Here is a 22,254-nt window from a genome sequence, read left to right on the forward strand (position 1 = left end):
CACGACAGTCTCCCCCTCCTAACACGACGCACCTCACGACATTACCCCCTCCTAACACGACGCACCTCACGACAGTCCCCCCCTCCTAACACGACGCACCTCACAACAGCCCCCCCAACATGACGCACCTCACGACAGTCTCCCCCTCCTAACACGACGCACCTCACGACAGTCCCCCCTCCTAACACGACGCACCTCACGACAGTCTCCCCCTCCTAACATGACACACCTCACGACAGTCCGCCCCTCCTAACATGACACACCTCACGACAGTCCCCCCCTCCTAACACGACGCACCTCACGACAGTCCCTCCTCCTAACACGACACACCTCACGACAGTCCGCCCCTCCTAACACGACGCACCTCAGGGCAGTCCCCCCCTCCCAACACGACGCACCTCACAACAGCCCCCCCCCAACACGACGCACCTCACGACAGTCTCCCCCTCCTAACATGACGCACCTCACGACAGTCCCCCCTCCTAACACGACGCACCTTACGACAGTCTCCCCCTCCTAACATGACACACCTCACGACAGTCCCCCCCTCCTAACACGACGCACCTCACGACAGTCCCTCCTCCTAACACGACACACCTCACGACAGTCCGCCCCTCCTAACACGACGCACCTCAGGGCAGTCCCCCCCTCCCAACACGATGCACCTCACAACAGCCCCCCCCAACATGACGCACCTCACGACAGTCTCCCCCTCCTAACACGACGCACCTCACGACAGTCCCCCCTAACACGACGCACCTCACGACAGTCTCCCCCTCCTAACACGACGCACCTCACGACATTACCCCCTCCTAACACGACGCACCTCACGACAGTCCCCCCCTCCCAACACGACGCACCTCATGACAGTCCCCCCCTCCCAACACGACGCACCTCACGACAGTCCCCCCCTCCCAACACGACGCACCTCACGACAGTCCCCCCTCCTAACACGACGCACCTCACGACAGTCCCCCCCTCCTAACACGACGCACCTCACGACAGTCCCCCCCTCCTAACACGACGCACCTCTCGACAGTCCCCCCCTCCTAACATGACGCACCTCACGACAGTCCCCCCCCTCCCAACAAGACGCACTGGGGCTTGGCCTTCTACCTCTGGGGGTTGGAGGGGGACAAGAACCCCGGTGAGGGTTTGGGATAGTGGGGAGTCACACTTGCTCAGTCCACAAGCAGGGGCGCAGGGCACAGACTCACATCTGAGTGCGTCTGCCGAGACTGACGTCCGTCACAGACACCATGTCTGCTTGGTGGTCTCCGTGACCCACTCTGGCTCCGGTCCTGTGTCTCCTCCACCCCCTTCACGGCCCGAGGGCTTGGCTCGCACACACTGTGATGCGCCTGCAGGCGCCCTGAAGGTCGGCACCTCATCCCCCTCAGGAAACGCATCCCCAGATCACCTCAGCTTCACTGAAACCATCAGTTTTCTTCTTAGAATTGTTGGGTTCAAGACGTCCCGGTAATCTCCTAGGCGATGAGCCATCAGCCTGGCAACAGCTCCCTGGGAGGACGTTTTCTCTTCGTTGCCACTGACCGACGTTCACTTCCATGAATGATTAAGTGAATCAAACGTCAGAAACACAGAAATAACAGTAAGCACGATTTCTGGGCGCTCGCAGCCCACAGGCAGTGCCCCGTGTGGTGGAGGTCTCCACGGACACCGATTAGAAGACTGGAATCAGTCGAGATATCCTGCCCGATAGGACACTGGTGGGGCCATCGGAGGTAGTGCGGAGGCATCCAGACTTTCATTACTTGGTTAAAATGTTAAATCCTCTCCGGAGTTTCCGTGTGCTCTGAACCCGGACATATGTGTGCTATGAAGTCAGACCTTGGTCCTACCATACATTTGTCATCCAGTATGGGGCAAGTGCCCTCTCTCGACCTCTGTTTGGGATGAACACCAGGTGACACGACCGACCCAGGCGTCAGAAGGGCCGTATCGGTTCTTGCGTGTAGAGCACCTGCCAGAACCAGGCGCCTGGGCGCACTCGGAGGTCACCACATTGGCACCGGTGTAGGACCAAACAGAGAAAGGACAGATACAAAACTCTGCAGTTTTCAGACCGAGTATACAACTTACATAACCCAAGAGAAACAGACTGATGCTTACAGTTCAGACTGTGGCCTGAGAATGTTTATTGTTTTGGAAGGAGAACTTAGTTCTTATTTCAAAGAAACGGTTAAAAGAAAGTCGGATTTCACACTGGAGCAAAACTTCACTTACTCACAAGTCCCCAAATAATCTTACACTCACGGACATGTATTAAATTTATTTTAAAACTTCTCTTTCCTCGAACTGTATCAGAGACGATGATGAACCACACACATCTGGGACCAAAGACAAAAAAATGCGGTTTATCTGTCCTAAATACCTCAGTCTGCAAAACACTGCTACAAATCTCATACTAATGACATCTTACAACATTAATAACCCTTTCTTAGAACAGATCTTCAAACAACGGAAAAATAACTTTCAGATGGCTGAGTCACTTCTATATCCAAACTTTTGAACATTACGAAAAGCAACAGTGTCCGGGGGATGAACACAGTAGCTCCGAGTCCTGTGAGTTTCGCTTGAGTTTGGCGAGGAATTCCACCTCTGAAGGTCAGGCCCTCATCCGTGTAAGCGGAACACAAGCGGTGTGTCCCCGGCTGTCTGCATCAGTGGGTCCCTGCGGTCTGGGTGCCCTGTGGGGCTGGGGCTACGACAGGAAGCTGGCACGCGAGTGAGAGAGGTTTGTCTAAACCCACGGGATGCGAGCCGAGTCCCTCTGGAGCCACGTGCCCATGCTGAGCCGAGAAGGGGGACAGGGAGACTGTCCCACTGCTCTGCCTGGAGAGACGTGTGACTCACTTTCGTGGTGGTGAGGGACAGAAAGCCAGCTTGGACGAGTTGAATAGACAGGCATTTTATTATATGGTTATTGGAATGTCTAAAGGTGCTCAACAACAGAAATGGATTTCGGAGTCAGGAAAAGCCACAGCTGCGGACAGATGGCAACAGAAGTCTTATCTCACTTACGCTGCTGGCCTTCAGCTTCGGCCACCGCTTCCTCTGAGTTCCAGCTTCAAAACGTGGCCTACGCAGGGTCAGGGGTTGAGTCTTTGCTGCTCCCGTGACAACCACGTGGGTGGAAAGTCTGAGAAAGGCAGTGAGACAGAAAGATAAGCTACGAGGGACAGGGACGAGTCCTTTCCTTCAGTAAAACCGGGACGTCCCGTGAGAGTGAATGCACGCATCCCACTGCTGCAGGGGCACTGGCCTCACCATAGCTCTTGCAAAGTCGAGGGTGGTGACTACTGAAGGGACCAGCATTCTGAGGCTTGGAGAGCCTGAGAATTGGCTCTTGGCTGAGTTGCAGGGAGATAGCGACAAGCCTGGAAAAGGAGATGACAGCCAGAGGGACAAGTTTATGACATCACTTTCTGCCCAAGGAACTCAGTCTCCGTTACAGCAAAGTGTGTGTGTGTGTGTGTGTGTGCTGGAGGGGGATCTCAGGCTTTAATCACCATATGGACACAGAAGGTGAGGACTCGGGGTCTCATGATAAAGGGAGTTGGGCCAAAAACCCCGCACGAAGCCAGAAGATTCACACGTTTAGACCTGAGTGAAGCATGGACAAGAAAGGGCATCCAGACAGCAGGGACATGAGATGTCTCAGCCTGAGGTGAGGAAATCACCTCCAAAATCCATAACAGAGGGCCGCCTAACAGGGAGTTTGCAGTTTTAGCTTGTGCTGTGTGATAAAAGGAAATCCATATCAAGAAACTAACCAAAAAAAAAAAAAAAAAAAAGTGGTCTCAGCTCCTAATGTTCCTGGAGCAGCCAGCAGAGCAAACCTAAGAACCCCCAGGCCACTCCTCCACTAAAGCCTTGCAGGACCCTCAAGGTAAGCTCTGCTAAAGGGGATCTCTGGAGGTTTTCCCACGAATGAGAGTTAGTGGACGCAATGCCAGCAGGAAGGAGTGCTCAACACTGTAGACGACAGAGCCATCACATGTGTCTTCAAATCGGTTTGTTTAAAATGGCTAGGAACACAGTCAAAGAATAAGCTGTTATAACAAAGAACCGGAAGACTGAAGACAACCCGAGTGAAGCTGGAAATAAGAGTAGGGCAACAGAACATAAACTTCCGGTTGGTGGGTTAAGACCCGACTAGAAACAGCTGAACAGTGGGCTTGTGAACTGGAAACCACACAGAATGCAGCTCACAGAGTTGAGAGGATGGGAAACACGAAGGAGACTTCAGATGGCAGACTAAGTCCAAATATTCACTTAAAAGAAGTTCCAAGGACGCCCGGGTGGCTTATCGACTCTTGATTTTGGCTCAGGTCACGATCTCAGGGTCACGAAACGGAGCCCTGCATCAGGCTCCACGCTGGGTATGGAGCCTGCTTAAGGTTCTCTCTCCCCCCGCCCCCACCTCTCTCTCAAAAAATAAGAGTAAGAGTAAGAAAATAAGAATAAAAATAAAATAAAATGAGTTCTGAAAGGCAAGAACAATGAGACTGGACAAGAGAAAATATTTGAAGGGACAATGGCCAGAATTATCCAGAATTAAGGAAAAATCAAATAGTCATTGAGGGAACAAAATGAGTTCTAGGAAAGATAAAAAATAATAAACCCACAACCACGTTTATAGTAAGTCTCCAGGACAGTACCCACAACAATCCTTCTCAACTGGTGGCCTCATCCTGAATCTCTATCACACGGAGTGGGCTTACGTAAATACGGGCAGCCATCCCCACTCACAGAGAAGGCAGGTGAGGCACAAAGGTGACACCGAAACACAGGCTCCCGGTGACTCTGAGGCGTGTCCGTTTTATACATATTACTCATTTTTCAATTTTAAATATTACTGCCAGTTATTGGCCATTAACTTTCTCAGGTGTCCTTCATTAAAAATAAATTTTTAATTTTCAGGAAGACAGAAGTCATCAAATTTTTTGTCTCATGTTTTATACTTCCAAGTTTTTTAAGTTTTGTGAAATCTTTCCCAAGCATACATCACAAAGCTATTCCACAGTTTCCTCTATTTAGTTATAGTTTTACTTTTCACATCTGGATATTGAAATCGTTAGGTGTATGCACGTTTAAATAAAAATAGTTTTTTTTTCCACTATAAAGACCCATTTTCCCTAAACACTGTACCAAATAATCCATCTTCTCTCCATTGTTTCATGGTGCCATATTACTATGTATTAAGTCCCCAAATATACATGGGTCTATCTCTGAATTCTCTATTATGTTCTTTTGGCTTTATTTCAGCTCTTGAATCAATGATACATTATTTCTATGGTCTCATATTGCTTATTATCTGATAAAGAAAATATAAAGTTGACATAGCCTTTTATGGATCTTTTTTCTCCAATAAATGTTTTTTGGGATAAGTTTATTGAATCTTGCTGGAATTTTGATTAAGACTTGCAATAAAGGGGCACCTAGGTGGCTCAGTCAGTTGGGCGTCCGGCTTCGGATCAGGTCATGATCTCACGGTCTGTGGGTTCAAGCCCCGCATCGGGCTCTGTGCTGACGGCTCGGAGCCTGGAGCCTGCTTCGGATTCTGTGTCTCCCTCTCTCTCTGCCCCTCCCCCACTTGTGCTCTGTCTCTCTCTGTCTGTCAAAAATAAATAAATGTAAAAATTGCGGAAGGGGGGCCGCCGGGGTGGCTCAGTCAGGTGAGAGTCCAACTTCGGCTCAGGGCATGATCTCGCGGTTCGTGAGTTCAAGCCCCACGTCAGGCTCTGTGCTGACAGCTCGGAGCCTGGAGCCTGCTTCAGATTCTGTGTCTCCCTCTCTCTCTGCCTCACCCCCACTCATGCTCTCTCTCTGTCTCAAAAATAAAAATAAACATTAAAAATTTTTTTTAAAAAGATTTGCAATAAATTTATGAATTAGTAAAGAACTGGCATTCTTATATTAAGTTATAACTTAAACTATGAAAGGATATGGAATATTATTCAGAACTTCTACACAGTTTATTAGCATTTTAAAGTTTTCTCCATAGTTTTCTCCATTGTTTTTCTCAGTTAAGCTCCTAAAGTGTTATTTGTTGCTATTATAAAGGAAATCTTATTTTTATTTTAATTTCAGTTAGTTATTACTGATAATTTGATTGTTGTAACTAGATATTACATGTGGCAACCTTGGTGAATGACACCAGTTCTAAGAGTTTAATGATTCTATTAGATTTTCCAGTTAAATGAATCAAATCATCTGCAAACAATGACAGTTTTGTCTCTCCTCCTCCAAGGCTTTTTACTCTCATTTGTTTCTCTTTCTTTGTTTTATCATTCAGAATATCCAATATTAGGTTAAAAGAGTTGTGAAAGTAGTTCTCCTTGTCATATGCCTGGTTTTAAAGAGAACGAATGTAAAATCTCTGTACTAGGTATAATATTTTCTATAAATATTAGCATATAACCTTTACCAGATTAAGAATCTCCTTTCTATTCCTACTTTGGTAGACTTTCTTTTAATCCTAACAGTAATGAATTTAAATGCTTTTTCGGCATCTACTGAGAGAATACAAAATATTTCCTCTGTATCAAAGTGGTGATTAAGTCACTAGATTTTCCAATGTCGAACCAATCTTGTATTTGGAGATAAATCCTACCTAATCAAGATGCATTTTTAAGTGCACAGTTAAATCCAGTTGGCCAGGTTCTATTCTGGATCCACATAGATTTGTCTACGACCGAATCTGGCATATAATCACATTGCATTGTGTTTAGCGGGTGTTAGAACAAAAAAAATACCCTGCTCTCACTGCGAAACCAGGGGGATTCTTACACATTCGGTGCTGATGGAAGGCAAAATTAGATGGCCACGTGGAAAACATCTTGGCAGTTTCTTACACAATAAAGCATACACTTCACATACAACCCAGAAAGTCCATATGTAAGTTATTTATCCAGAAAACTAAAAACATACGTTGGCACAAAGAACTGTTCACGAACGTTTCTGTAGCTTTACTCATAATCCACACAAAAGCTGGAAAACCCAAACCTTCCAAACTGGTATAAACCAGTGTGAAATGCACGATGGGACACACCAGTCAGACGTGCAGCCACATAAAAAGTCTCACGACCACCACCCTGCATGAAAGGATGAACACGCCAAGCACGTGGTGTATTTACTGTTCAAAGTACTGTGTGTGACTTCCTGAAAAGACATAAGGAGCAGAAATCAGATCAGCGGCTGGGGTCGGAAGAAAAAGTTGAGTACGAAGGGACTCACAGTACCTGGGTGGGGGGAGGGTCTCCGTCCTGACCCCGGAGGGACCTAGGCGGGGAAACATCTCCAGCTTGACTGTGGTGCAGGTCGTATGGCCGTATATCCATCTGTCACCTCTTATTTAATTTCAAACCCCATCAGGTGAACTCTCCTCTGTATAAACGATTTATCATCAAACCTTAATGTAAAAATATAATAAATGCCACCATATAGGACTAAGTGAAGTAGATAACAGGAGCTGCCAAAGATTGTTGACAATAAATGACATCCAAATATCTATGGGTTTAAAACAATAAGCCTTTGTGTCGTCAGCCATGTGAAAGCTAGAAGTAACCACGTTTGTATCTCAGGCGAGATTCGCCTCTACAGAAATACTTCACCTGAAGAGCTAAGAGTGCTACGTCATCAGCTAGATTTTATAAAGCTCTGGGTGTCTGCACGCAACACGTAAGAGACTACTTTTTAACATCACACATCTTATGTTCGTACAATAGAGAAATCCTGACAAATGATTAATGGCCAGAGGTGAGAAAAATCTGGTTTCCGTAACTGAATAATGCAGGAGGAAGCAGACAAGATTCTGGGTCGTAACTCCAGACTGCCGCTCGTGCTCGGTGCACACCTGGGCGCTCGTGTTTGGTGCACACCTGGGTGCTCGTGCTCGGTGAACACCTAAGCACTCAGGCTCAGTGAACACCTTGGGCGCTCGTGCTCGGTACACACCTGGGCGCTCGTGCTCGGTGCACACCTAAGTGAAATCCAGCTCTAACAACACATGTTGCTAAATGGCTTCATGTTTGCTCGTCATCCTCAAACCTCACGCAGGCTCCACGCGTCCTGACTTCCTCCACTCGGAGGCATGTTTCCAAATGTCTAGACTCCTTTTTCTCCACGTTTCCCCAAGCACCGGGACCTTTTCTTGCTCACCGAGGACCACCTCCCGAGCGTGCAGCAGGCGGGGCAGATCACACAGCTCTGCCTACAAGATTTTGTTGTCTAAACAACAGGTTTGAAAGCAGCCACTTTTCCCCAGACTCAAGCCTCTCTGGAACCTTCCCACTTTCCCCATCAGTAATAGAAGACAGAGAGCTCAGAACGGCTTGGCCAGGCTGCACTCACACCACCTCGTGCAACCTCAGGTGCCTTGGTGTCTTCATCCTAAGATGGGGACAATCACAGCGTCCACTTCAAGGGCCTGAGAACGAGTCTAAGACTCTGCCGGCACATGGGAAGCGCTATCGTTTCTAGTGTAAATACCACCCTCCTCTAGGACAAGCCGGCATACGTCCCTCCACGGTGGGGAGAACATGGGAAGAGCCACGTCTAACTCCAGATTCTGCATGTGAGCTCCACGTACAGCTGAAGGAGAGGAGAAAGAAGCACCTCTTAGAGAGGAGGAGCTCCAGGTTGAAATGCAAGGTGAGGCCACCAAACGTGGCTCTGCTGGACATCAGCCCTGAAGCCCGCCTGTGGTCTGACCCGTTCCTCCGGGCTTCCCGGCGGGAGGCTGGCCGGCCCCCGGGGAGCAGAGGGAGGCGCACCCACGAGAGGGGCCCAGTCTCCGTCCCTGCCGCTGGAGGCAACGAGGACGCCACAGGAACGCCAAGAGAGGAACCACGGACTATGGGGAATCCACTTTCGTAACTCCCGTGACCGGAGACGGCCGTCCGTCTTCACGGACACTTCACCTAACACAACAGGCGTGGAGGGAGACAAAACCCAGACGTGCCACCGGAATGAAGAGAGGAATTCATCACTTACTCGTGACAGACTTGGATTCCCGCCCCTGAGAACACGTGCTTGGGTGTGGAAAAGCCACGCCAGACTCTGGCACAGCCACTGTTTGTCTCTATGCGTGAAAGGTGCCAGGATTTACCTTTTTGTGTGCTTGGGGAGATCTCTGTGGTGGGGGGAAAGGTCTGAAATTCCTTCACAAAGAAACTACTGTTCAGCGTCCTCCAGCAGACGAAGGAATGTAGAAATGAGACTCTCCAGTGTCTCCTGAAGCGAGATTTGAAGATGATAACCCACACTGCCCTTCTTCCCCAACTTCCTCGAATGCGACCAGGCAGCAAAGTCAGCCCACGGCAACGTGGGAACCACTGGTGCGCGGCCGGCTCAAACTGCCTTTCTTGACGTGCGCGGCACAGTGTGCTGGTGTAGATCTCGCTCAACCCAGGACTAACCCCCTCGTCCTGTGACATTTCCGAATTTCGTCTGTTTGGTGGTCGGCAAATAATGGAAGGGCGAGCTCTCCAGCCCCCTCTTCCCCTTAACCTCGTAAACGAGACTCGGAAGGCAGGAGGAAGTCAAAGTGGTAAGACCAACAGTCCCGCTGTGAACGCAGCGCAGACGAGGCGGAGGCCCACGCCGGCGGACCGGTTACTAGTCCCGTAACCTCAGCTGAATCATCTGCTCTGTCCGCACCTCGGTTTTACCATCTGCCAAGTGGGGACAACAACACGATCGTGCTTCGGCACACGGACTGACGTGCGCACACGCGTGACACATACAACAACACGGCCACTTCATGGCGCAAACGACGCATCGCGTACAAGCCACGCGGTCGATATGGAGTCACTTTGCATCCGCCCTTGATTTCCCTCCCTGCGCTCACCTTTTGCAGCGCGATCTGGTCCTGAAGCCTAAGGAAGACTAATGTCGTGACACTTGAAGACCCCGGCTATGAAGCATTTTCACGCCCGTGTCGCTGGCCGCACCCCCTGACTAAACCCTTCCTGTAGTCCCCGTACCCGCTTCCAGGTGAGCCATACGCTTTCAGAGGTGAAGGCAATCTTAGAGGAAAATCTAGTGTCTGTCTTTTACGTTGCTAATCTGGTGCGTGAAAAGTCGCAGAGCCGAAAGGAGCAGACGTGGGTGGGCACCGACGTCCTGCTCGCGGCAGGCCCCGTGTTGAAGTCCTTCGCCGAACGCGCGGCACGTCCTCCGCGCAGAAACCGGGACCGTACCTCACGCAGGTATCGGCCTTGACAGAGGCAGTAAGCGCAAAGGTTTACTTTGGATTAAAAGCCTCAAACCAGGCGGCATCTGAAAGTGTGAGTTCCATGAGCCTTCGGGGCAGAAACCACTGGAGAACACAGCCCGTTGCCCCACTTCATCCGTCTGACGGATTTCGGAAGAGAAAACGCCGCGTCACACGCCGCCTCAGTTCTTGCCCGGCCTCTCTGATGGGAACACGGCGCCTCGGCCCGAGCCCGCCGTCGCGACGACTCAGGCTCCGCGGAGGACCGGCCGCTGGAAGCCAGGCAGACCCTCCTGATCGATAACTCAGAGTTTCCGGGATGGGCAGGCAGGCCCACTGTGCAGCCGAGACGGAGCTGTCCAAACCCTCGAGTTCCATAATTTCATTACTTCTCAAACGTCTCTAATCCAGGATAAACATCTCCACTTTGTTGAAACTCGCCGAGGTCCGGCATGTCGCAGGGTTTTGCGTAGCCTTCCGGCCTCTCCTTGGACTTATCCAAGTAATTCTACCTTGCGGCGTTTCTGCCCCCGTGTGCAGGCGGGGAGGCGGGCCCGGGTCAGAGCTGACCGGACACAGAGCTCCGTCCCGGCTGGAGCCTCCCAGGTGAGTCCGTGGGAACCAGTAGCCCAAGGAGGTGTTAATCCTGGAACAGCCCAACCGCACCGCTTTCAGGACACGCTGAGGGCAGAGGCGCCGGGGCGTGAACTGCAGACGGACCGCGGCAGATTTAGTGCCTCACCCGACGGCCGACGCCCGGGTGTCCTGGCAAGAACGGAATCGAAGCAATCGTGTCGTTCCTGACGCGGAGACTCCCGTGTTCTGACTAGAATGGACTGAAGCCCGGTTCTGAGGCTCCCGTGGAAGCAGGGGGAGCTGGCACTGTGGCCAGCCCCGGACCTGGCCACTCTCCGCTCAGACAGGCCCCAGGTGAGGCTTACAGAACGCGGGGCTTTGCCTCCGGGAAGCCTGGGGGCCCTGCAAGATGAGCTCCACTCTTATAACCACGCAGATTCTCTCTCAAATAACAGCTCCAAGGGTCGGGTCGTGGGGACCTGGTGTTTGGAAGGAAACAATCTGCCAACCTGATAAAGTCTGTCCCTGGGCCGGAAGGTGACACTTTGCCGGTCAGTCCTCACCTACCACAGAAGGAGGCCACCGCTGGCCAACTTCCCTCCCCCTGCCTGCTCTCTGCATGCGAAGAGATGCCTTGTATGCCTCAGGGACGCAGGCGGAAAACCAGACAAGAAGCTGGTGGGGGGTTTCCTTGGCATTCTCAGCTCCAGTCTGGATGGCCTGTGGGAGACTCGAATGACTGCACACATGAGCAGCACAGCATCTCTGTCTCTCCCGCACTTGCGAAGAACTGAGCAGTGCTGTTGTGACCGGAACTCTCCAGACAAGGAAGCGCGGTGACCCTGAACCCCCAGAAACCCCATCTGAGCCGATGACAGGCTCAAGTTTAGGACCTGACCCGCCAAACGGCGGAGGCACGTTATGGGCTGTTTTAAACTACCCACCTGTCACCGCCCAGGTGCGTGCACACACAGGTCAGCACTGCACAGAAGATACCGTGCGGAGACAATCACACGTACTGTATCAAGTAGAAAATCTTCCCGCTGCTACAGGACCCAAGGATTTCTGTAACAGGAGAAGAAGATCACTGGGCAGGATGAGGAAACTTCAGAGCCTCCTGGGAAATGAGCAGCGGCAAGTGGCCACGCCTGAGGCGGGGCTGACCGATGGGGAACCCGATCACTTCCAGAAAGGGAAGGCACCGAAACTTTTTAACAGGCTTTCTTAGACTAAGTGAAATGAAATTCACGGCAATGACGCTAGCGGGTGCCCACTGCGGGGCAGGCTGGAAAGTGGGGTGACTTTAAAATTATGTTTTAAGTTTACGAACTATACTCGAAATGTGACATCGAAATTCCTAACCCCTTTACAGTTACATTATTCAATTTCCAAAATGCAACTTCTAGGTAAGATCAAGTTTTTAATTCATGCTTCAAGGCATCCCCTTTACTTCAAGCATATAGAAATTATATATAAAATATAACAAGAGGAAAAAAAAACTGGCCTAGCCAGGCTCAAAACAAGACCATTTCTCCGTGAGCAGAAATGAGACAGAAGCTCAGGCTCTGCCTTGGGCCTCCTGGCTCGCGGCAGGACGAGAGCGCCCCCCACAGGCCCCGCCTCTGAACGGCGGCTGCCCTGGGACCTGGGGGTCACAGGAACCATCCTTCCTTCCATCACAGGCAGGAGAGAGACGCTGCTCCCGGGACCTGCGCTGAGGCCCCAGCGAATCTGGAAAGAAGCAGTAGCAAAACGCAAGTCCGGGGAGAGGGAAGTGGAGAAGGAGAAAGCTGGACATTTTTCTCCACTAAAAATAAATCTGTAAATTAAAGCTGCAAAACGCATATTTACATGGAACGTGAAGAAGGTAGACCAAATAACAGGGCCCGAGAAACGATGTAAAATAATTATGTTTATAGTCCCCAGGAGACGATGGACGACCAAACAAAGAGAGGGAATTAGTTTACAATTGCAGAAAATGTGAAGGGGCACACTGGGAATTTCAAAAATGGCAGAACAACGCCAGCTCGGACAAAAATCGCTTGAAGGAAGCCTGGCTCACAGAAACAGAAAATTCCGCTGAGAGATAAACTGGTTTAAAAATGTGACACATCAGTTAAGATCCATGACTGGTACTTTGAGAGTTTAAAAAATATATTGAATAGAATCCGAAGCACAATCATAAAAGCAATCCTGGAGAAACGATGTTTGAAGAGGACACAGATACCAAATTTCTCATCAGCAATGCTAGCTCTCAGAAGGCAATAGAATAACATTTTCAGAGCATTAATAACATGTCGGTCTGGACATTTATTCGAAGCTAAATCTCATTTAGGTGCGAGGGCAAGAGGAGCTATTTTCAGATATACAAAGACCAAGAGATGTTATCACTTACTTTCAATACCTTAATGGAAAAAGGTACCAGGAAAAAACATATTTTGGCGAGAGGAGAGAACCCACCGGAAACCAAGAGAAACACAGTGACACAGAAGTTGACCCGGACCTCCAACAGTCACAACAAGCTGTGGGCAACGATGCCTCCTGCGCTGCATACGCCTGTTAAGGCCTTATTCTTGTCCAGAAAGAAACAGATACAGAATTAGCTTCAGATTTTCTAAAATTAAACTTTATAGCTAAGTATAGAAGTTACGATATTAAGAGTAACAGTTACAATAAAATAGAAGTATAATCTTTAGTTTGCAGCCAACACCGGTAAAAATGCTAAAAGTCAACCTTGCAGAGGTTGAATCAAAGAATCAAAGTATGAGGACAGTAACCAGCCAAATTCACTTGTAAAAGTAAGTCTAAATATATCAGGAGTCAAAAATGGTGAATGTGCTAGACTTTCCAGTTGAAAGACAGCAAACTATACACTGAATTATGAAATTCGGCTGGAAAGACTGAAAGTAAATAGTTGGGGAAAGGTGGACCATGTAAATGTTAAGTAAAGTAGGCTAAGCGCCGTTAGTAACATAAGACAGAAGAAAATTAACTCCAAAACCGTAAGTAGGAAAGAATATAAATGCAAAATAGCACAAACCAAATCCCGGGCGATCAACAAACACAAAGTTCCTATCACATGGTATCGAGATGCCTAGAGCAAGAAGCATTAGGAGGAAAACGGACGAAAGCATGAGTCGGGGGCAGACTTTCCCTCATCTCGATTATAAATGTACAGATACAACAGTGAGGTCATAAACAACATGGACAAGTTTGACCCAACAGCTGTGATAGAACAGATATTAAGTAGAAGAATCCTGTAACAACAAAGCTACAATTATGTATCTTTTTCAGACACACGGGAAATTTCATGAAAATTAGCCAGGAAGTAGGTCACTAGCCCAGGGCCCAGATCGTAGGCAAAATAATCTTTGGAAATAATTGATTAGAAGTCACGTGTTTTTGGGGGGAAAAGGCTGAGTAAAAAGGAAACCATAATGGAAATTTCAAATAGCTAAATTAAAGCCAAAGTGCTTCGTGTCAAGCCCGTGGGCTGAAACTAAGTGGGTACTCTGAGAGGAAGTTTTAGCTGTAAATGTAAATATGAAGATAAAACAGAAGCCTGAAAATAAATAGGTCACACAGTCAGGTCAACAAGCCGGAGAAGTGGGTGTGGCTCGAAGAAACAGGACGAGAGCAAGAACTAACGTGGGAGAGAAACTCCAGCGAGGACCAACGAGACACGGGCTGTGTCTGAAACCACTGATGACACCCGCCCTCTCCAGCCAAGTCCGCGGGGTGAAGGAGGGCACGCACAGGCTAGCAGCGCAGGCACAGAGAACGGACCGCCAGCCACAGCAAAGGGAGAGAAGGCTCCAGAAGCCCGTGTCCTGCGGTCCCTCACAGGACTCTCCCCCCGCAAACTGTTTTCCTGCAAACCACCGCTTACCGTGTCCTGCGTCACAAACCAAGTAACTTCTTTGCCTCCTGCCTTTGACTTGTTGTACAACAGTAGATAATCAAACTAAAGACCAATATTACTCACATATCCTAAAGAGGGGCGCCTGGGTGGTTCAGTCGGTTGAGCGTCCAACTTCGGCTCAGGTCATGATCTCATGGTCTGTGAGCTCAAGCCCCGTGTCAGGCTCTGTGCTGACAGCTCAGAGCCTGGAGCCTGCTTTGGCTTCTGTGTCTCCCTCTCTTTCTGCCCCTCCCCTGCTCGTGCTCTGTCTCTATCTCTCATAAGTAAATAAATGTTAAATTAAAAAAAATTTTTTTAATGTTTACTTTTGAGAGAGAGACAGAGCACGAGCAGGGGAGGGGCAGAAAGAGAGGGAGACACAGAAGCCAAAGCAGGCTCCAGGCTCTGAGCTGTCAGCACAGAGCCCGACGCGGGGCCCGAACCCACGAGCGGTGACATCATGACCTGAGCCGAAGTCGGACGCTCAACCGACTGAAATACCCAGGCGCGCCGCATTAAAAACATTTTTAATAAAAAAATAAACTCTCTCAAAGGTACCACACAGCTAACAATATTGCTGGTTGTAGTATGCTAAAATCCTACATTTTTCTGCACACAGAGAAGAGATACTATTACAGTGACATTTTTTCATATGTTAGGCTGTTAACTCAAAGGCCATACGCTTAGTATGGTTTTTAAAATACTACATGTAGTATGTCATACAGGATGTGTGTATGTCTCTGTATGTGAGCCCCGCAGAGGTTTTGAGAAATAGTGAGCACACACGGCAACGCTGCTAAAGTAGGGAAAGATGGCTCAGTCTCTCCCCACTTGATACAGAAGAGGAAGTTCCCTCCTGAAACAAACACCCTCCAGCGACAGCGGGCTGCAGGGGAGAGGCTCTCACCTCCTGGGATCCCGCTACTCTCAACTGTTAGTTACACTTAGGTGCAAATAAACGTGCCAACCTTTCTTGCGTACTGTATAAATGGGGAAAGGAACCGTGGCACCCGGTTTTCTTTTTCATTTTTAATCAACTGATCCAAATACAGAAATGATCTGCTAGATTTTATTACCACTACGCGTCCCAAATCGCGCCCGGAGAGGACCGGCACTAGGTTAGTCCACACGGCGAGGCATGTTGCCACCAGGGACTTGCCGTATCGTACTTGGAATGTGAAACAGAAAACTGAGCTGTAGCTGAGTCGTGGCTCCATGCGGTATCTTGGGCAAGACATTTCACCTTCAGGGATCTCAGGCTCCCCTCCCGACGGACGGTGAAAATAGTGCCTTTCCCGTTGTGCCGTCACGGAGTTAACCGGGAGACTGTGCAAAAGTGCCATCAAGTGTGAGTTCTCAGGAAATGTCAGTTGTAATAAAGTGAAGAATGACAGGGTTTAGTCACAGGGACTAAAATTCCAGCCTGGAGAGTAAGCCAAACTGATGACACGCACATAAATCATCAAACATGTGCTTCCCGGGATCCTTTTTTTCTTATAATCTTTTTTCCATTTGCGTTTTTTGAGAGAGAGAGAGAGAGAGAGAGAGAGAGAGAATGAGCAGGGGAGGGGAAGAGAGAGGGAGAGAGAGAATCCCAAGCAGGCTCCCCACTGTCAGTGCAGAGCCCAACGCAGGGCTCGAACCCCTGAACTGTGGGACCACGACCTGAGCTGAAATCAAGAGTCAGATGTTCAACGGACCGAGCCACCCAGGCGCCCTATTCCCTGGATCCTTCTATCTGCTGCAACACAGGTGTTCCCTCCACGGAGACACCTCTCTGTGCAGAAATGGGTGCCTGGTGGTGCAGTGGCCGCTCGCGGGGCTCCCGGATTCAGGCCAGGCAGTTTGCCCAGCGCAAACCTGGAGAGCCGGCGGCTAGGGGACTCCCGGCATCTGGCGGCCTGTTGACCGGAGACCAGTTTCCCAGTGGGTACCGAAGCTCGGGTATCCGTGCACCCTGAAACAGGCACAGGAGCGTTTATTAAAACACCTGTAAGTGCCTGTAAGTATTCACGCTGTGCATCACGTGGAGGCAGAAGCTGTACAAACATTAGACGCTCGCTCGCTCTACAAATCATGACTGTGGTAAGAACTACAAACAATGTAATGGTATAAATAATGAAATGAAAAGTGATAGAAAAACATTGCAAGTTGAATACAATTCTGACAATGCTCCGATCTTCAGCGTTTTTGGAAGAAACTTGACAGACAAGTCCACAGAATAGCCGGATAGTTGAAACACCACGGGACGGAGAAACGCCGTGGGCAGAAGGCCCCACGCACGCGGCACCCAGGACGCCGCGGTGGGGCGCACAGCCGGCACACGGCCCGCGGGGACAGTACAGACCCTGAAACGGAGGCACACGAATGCGCCGGCGGCCCGTTCCGTGCAGCAAGGGCAGCCCCAGCAGCCAATGGTGAAGGACAGAGGTGGCTCATCCCTGGCTGGCGGGAACACCAAGTGACGCGTCCTGGGAAACAGGCTGGCAGCTCCTCGTGGGCACGCACGTAGCCCGCGGTGCCCAGCAGCCGCCACGGGGGCACCGTTCCCGGAGAAATGGGAATTCGTGTGCTCTGGAGCCCCACGGCACCTGTAACAGCTCCAGGCTGGGGCCCGCCCACGTCCTGCCAGGGGTAGCACAGCGAACCTTCAGAGGACCGTCCCGCGGGAAGCGGCCGATCGTGAAAGGTCACAGAGTAACATTCTTGGCAATATGGTAGAAAGAAGAGATTGCCGGCTTCCAGGAGTAAGGGAACCGGTGGGGGGATGGGCGTGGATACAAAACGGACTCAGGAGGGATCCTCGTGGTGACGGAATTTCTGGATCTTGACTATGCTGTGGATACACGTGTGATAATACTGCACATGCCTGAGTGCTACACACACACACACACACACACACACGTGCAAGTCACATGGAAACGTGAACACCTTGGGTTGCAGAGTAACTTACACTCGAATCCCACTAAGCCTCATGGTGAGGGGCAGCGTGCCCCCTCCTCCACGCAGCCCTCAGAGACACCATGACGACACCCCCTGCGTGGACTGCCCAGCCAGTCCGCGTCGGCACAAGGCAGGGAGCCCGTAGGGCGCAGCGTGGGGGCCCAGGCAGGAGTGGGAGAAGGCGCCCAGGGCAGAGTCAGCCACACGTGGTCCCAGCTGCTTCCCGGGTGCCCGATGGTGGCCTGTGCTGAATGGGGTGGATATGCCAGGAACGTCTTGGAACGATGTCCAGGAAGAAATCCAAAGACGGCTGTTGGATCGTGGACTCATGTGTAACACACACCACACCCAGGCCATGACACTCCCCACCTATGACAGCCCGTTCCCGCAGGATCAGGAAACCGCAATGAGACAAGGACACGTCTGAGAAAGCCGTGAGCACTGAGCTTTTGGGGCCGGGGCGCCCGAGGAAGACGCCAGCCCAGTCAGGCCCCCTGTTCCCCCGGAGTTGCTGGAGCCCGGCTCACAAGGCTGCTTTGATCCCAGGGGCTCAGGGGACACGGCCCCGACCGCAGGCAGCTGCACGACCCCAGAGGCTCCGGTCCCAGCACGCGCACTGGCCCCGTTCGGTGCCCAGGCCCCGTCCCCCACGAGCCCTGGCTCCCTGCCCGACGGACGGGGCCTCCGTCGGGGAGGAGGCTGGAGTTCTCCTCAGCGCAAAACTCTAAGCCAAGAGCAGCGTCGCATCCGTGGGGGAAGTGGACACCACCCCTGCCAGACCTGGAAAACAGGGAGTTTTGTTTCCTGTAATCCCCACGTGGCCTGCGTGCCATACGCAGTTCTCGGCAAACTGTGGTGTGGGGTGTGTGCTCGGCAGGACAGCACCCGAGGCGTGCATGCTGCTGCAGGTGGGTCCCGCCCAGCGCGGCCACGGGGACGCCACGTCCCAGCTTGAGCTCCCGCCTCAGGGCCACCGAGGCCGGCCTCGTCTGACCTGGGGTCACAGCAGCCCCACTCGGCAGCACACTCCTGCCAGACAGCCTCTGGGGACGAACGGCGGGTCCTCTGGGGGTGGCCCTCGCGAGCCGGGGGTGGAGGAGAAAACCCCACCAAGGCCCGGGGGGCAGCCCCCGCATGCCTCTCGTTGTCCACGACTCCCACGGAAGCCTCTCTCCTCTGAGCGAAATGAGCTACGCCCTGCCGTCCCCGCACCAGGAAAAGGCTGGAGGGCAGAGGTGGGCAGCTGGGGACAGGACCCCCCTCACTTGCTGAGGTCCTCCTCGTGGGCGAGTGCGGAGGAAAGTCCCCCCGCTGCTCCATCCAGGCAAGGCCCCCGGCCCGAGGCCATGCCAGGTGCTGTGCCTTCACAGATACCGGGCCGCACCCCTGCAGCTCGCATCCTGGGACAGCAAGGCTCCGGCCTCGAATCCGCCAGAGGAGGCACAGGTGTGGGACAGGCACAGCGCCTGCTCCCGCAATTCGGCAAGGCTGTGGGCTTGGCAACCGTGGGGTCACAGCCACCTGGTGCTGCGGGAGTGGAGGTCCCTGCCAGGACCTTCCAAGGGCCCAGAGTTACCGCCGTTTACGTGTGCTGACACCCAGGTCACCAGAAGGCCCCGCACCCGTGCCCTGCGTAAACGTTTCTGCGAGGCCAGGGAACAGGACATCTTCTGGCTTTCAAGAGCGTCCCCAGACGTCACAGCCTGTCATCTACTCGTTCATCGCAGGCTCCCTTCTTTGGAAGGGACTGGAAAACACCACGCGAGCATACCTGTGTTAGCTGCATGTCTGGGGGACTTTTCAGTGCATGTGGCTTGTCACATTTTCCATCTGTGCTGTGACTTCCTGGGCCTGCCCGCATTCCCACAGCCACATGAAGTGGGAGAACTAATTTTCAATCAAAGTGTGGTCATTAACACACCTTTCCCCATTCGTCTACACCTCTGTCGATCTAGCTGGGCACCTGCACGAGACTGCAGCCAAAAAGCCACCATGTTAAAGCCCAAACAGCCTATTGTTAATTCTGTCCCTGGCACAGCACCGAGCTCCTCTGCACTAAAAGGAAGGTTTGCTAACAGTGGGGACAAAATTCTGGGCCACCAAATTCTGGGCCACCAAGTGGTACCAGGTTAAAAGTATGCTAACTGCGGAGGTTTTAGGGGAAGTGTCCTGAGGTGAAATGCATCTGAAATCAGACGGCTTACCGAGGGGACCGGGGCGGGCGGGCGCGCAGTCATGTGGTAAAGCAGGGGCGGTACAACGTTAACGGTAGAAATCTAAATAACGGAATTCACCTGTTTACCACAAGACTCTTAAACTCTGCCGTGGAGCAGAACACCCATGATAATGTTGGGAAACACAGCAGCCCTCTTTCTGAAACGACACGGTCCGGTCACACGGGCTGCGTTATTTGAGGGCTTTGACGAAAATCAATCACTGCAGGCAGGAGAGCTGTTTCTACGGAAGAAGTGAAACCTCATCTTCCTGTGTGATCTGCCAAAGACCCATTCGCGAGACCCGCCACGGACCACAGCCTCACGTGGTCATCATTCCACCTGTGGATTCCTAAGCGTCACACGGCATTCCACACGACAGCAGCCTGCCCCCGCAGACCGCGCAAACGTGGACCAGCCTACTACCACCGGCTGAGTCCCTGTAGAGTATTCCTGAGGCTCTGTAAGTGCAGCCGGTTAAAAATCACGTGCTCATCAGCAGCGCCGACATCAATTCAGGGAGAGAGACAGAGACGGACAGGAAAAGCTGCCGTCGTGAGTGTCTCCTGCCTCGCCCGTTCCCACCCGTGCTAAGCCACCAGTCTCGACCCACCGCAAAAATGACGGTAGAAGCCTGTGTCCATCGAGCTCTCCCACAGGAGGGCACGCCCCCCAGTCTCCCCGTTGGTACAGGTGCAGCGGTGACCCTTTCTGTTCGCAGGTGGGTTGAGTCGTTAACCCGGGTGCAGCCCCGGCACTTGTGTGTTTATCAGAAATGCAGTTTCTGGACCACCCCGACCGACCCAGTTAGGGCCTGTGTCTTAAAGGCTCCCCGGAGTTTCAAAGGACACTGACGTGGGAGAGGCTTCCAATTCCCTTAACCATTTTGCCAGAGGTCCTCAGATTTTCTTGTGACCAGAATCCTCTGGAAGACTGATTGAAATACGGGCTGCCGGCGGGGGCACCTGGGTAACTCAGTTGGTTAAGCGTCCGTCTCTTGACCTCAGCCCAGGTCTCGATCTCAGAGTTGGGAGTTCAAGCCCCACACGGGGCTCCATGCTAGGCATGAAGCCTACTTAAACAAATACACATGCGTGGGTCGCTGTGCCTTACCCCCCGGACTTCTCTAGACAGTAGGACAGGGTGGAGGGCCCGAGAACCTGCATCTCCAACAAGCTCCCAAGTGACGCTGATGCTGCCGGTCGAGGGAGCGCACTCAGGAACACTGCACTTTTCCACACTGCTTCCAAACACCCCGTGAGCTGCTGTGCTTATCAGAACCTATCTGCTAACATCTTCCAGGCTGGCAAACTCACAAACTTCCAAAAACGACCCCTACAGGGCACATCTGAATTTCCGCAACCTTTTCCTGTTTCCAGTGGAATTGGGATTTCTCTGCAAACGTGCAGCATTTCGTCTAAGAACTGGACGGCTGCAACTGTACAAGCTCCAGCTGGAGGGACTCCAAGCACCAATTTCTCCCCACTCCCCATTTCCGCCGTGTCTTCCCTCTGAAGGCAGATGGCACCCATCACGGCCATCTGACGGTTCCAGGGAGACGGTAATCAGGACACATGTAAGACTCGTCTGCCGTTAATACTCTCCCTCACGTAACAAGTACTGAGCAACCATTAGTTCTAATCCGTTGGCTAACAGAACTCGAGGCAATCCAAACAAGTCAAGCCTCCTGGTGGAGCCGACCCTGGTGAAGAACTCTCCCGAGTGTCTGGGTTTATAATCTAAATCCTGCCTCTCCCGCGACACTATCTGGAAGTCCAAAGAAAGCAACACGTTGTGCCAAGTTGAAGAACAAGTCTGGCTGAATGACGAGGGAAATGCACTGATTCCAAGAATGGAAGAAAGCAGGAGAATCCGGTAAACTTACAGAAGCACAGTAATGGGGCAGAACTACAGCCGTTACAGATAGAACAGGCAGGATACAGTTGTCACGCGTCAGCTGCCCGGCTACCGTCACCAGCTTCGAAACCGGTGCTTCTGCACCAAACCCCCACCGCCTGTGTTAACAGGTTTCGCGGGACGAAGGTGAATAGCACAGAGCAGGTGTTGTGTCGTGTGCAACGCAAGCCGGGCCACGCAGACCACACCACGCGCGGGTGGCCCCCGCACCATTTCCATATCGTTCATCAGGTCTGATCAGCAGTCCACCCGTGACTTTGCTAAACTGAAAGTGTGTGTCTTTATTACTTACTGAGGCACATGGACTTTAAAATATCTTCCTGTCTTAACCCTGAGTTCAGTGCATCTCCGTACAGATCAGAGCGATTTCAAACGACACCGCAGATGTCCTGACGATAGACAAGAACAACTGACTGAACACTACTTTAAACAATTTAGGGTTTGTAAAAACTTAAAATTGT

The 22,254-nt window shown here is 51.5% G+C and overlaps 1 protein-coding gene across 11 annotated transcripts in view; it reads right to left on the bottom strand.

Annotated features, from left to right (window-relative positions):
- Positions 1-22,254, bottom strand: part of WDR27 (WD repeat domain 27) — a 170,935-nt gene that overhangs the window by 6,717 nt on the left and 141,964 nt on the right. For 2 of the 11 annotated variants that reach the window (XM_047859009.1, XM_047859007.1), the window contains one exon: positions 1,635-3,163. The exons of the other annotated variants lie outside the window; for them this stretch is intronic. In XM_047859009.1, the coding sequence (XP_047714965.1) occupies positions 3,104-3,163 (60 nt within the window). In that variant the 3' untranslated portion in view covers positions 1,635-3,103. Of the gene's footprint in view, positions 1-1,634; positions 3,164-22,254 lie in introns of those variants that run through there. 11 annotated transcript variants of the gene reach the window in all.

Source organism: Prionailurus viverrinus, chromosome B2 (genome assembly GCF_022837055.1).
Source record: "Prionailurus viverrinus isolate Anna chromosome B2, UM_Priviv_1.0, whole genome shotgun sequence".
Taxonomy (NCBI): domain Eukaryota; kingdom Metazoa; phylum Chordata; class Mammalia; order Carnivora; family Felidae; genus Prionailurus; species Prionailurus viverrinus.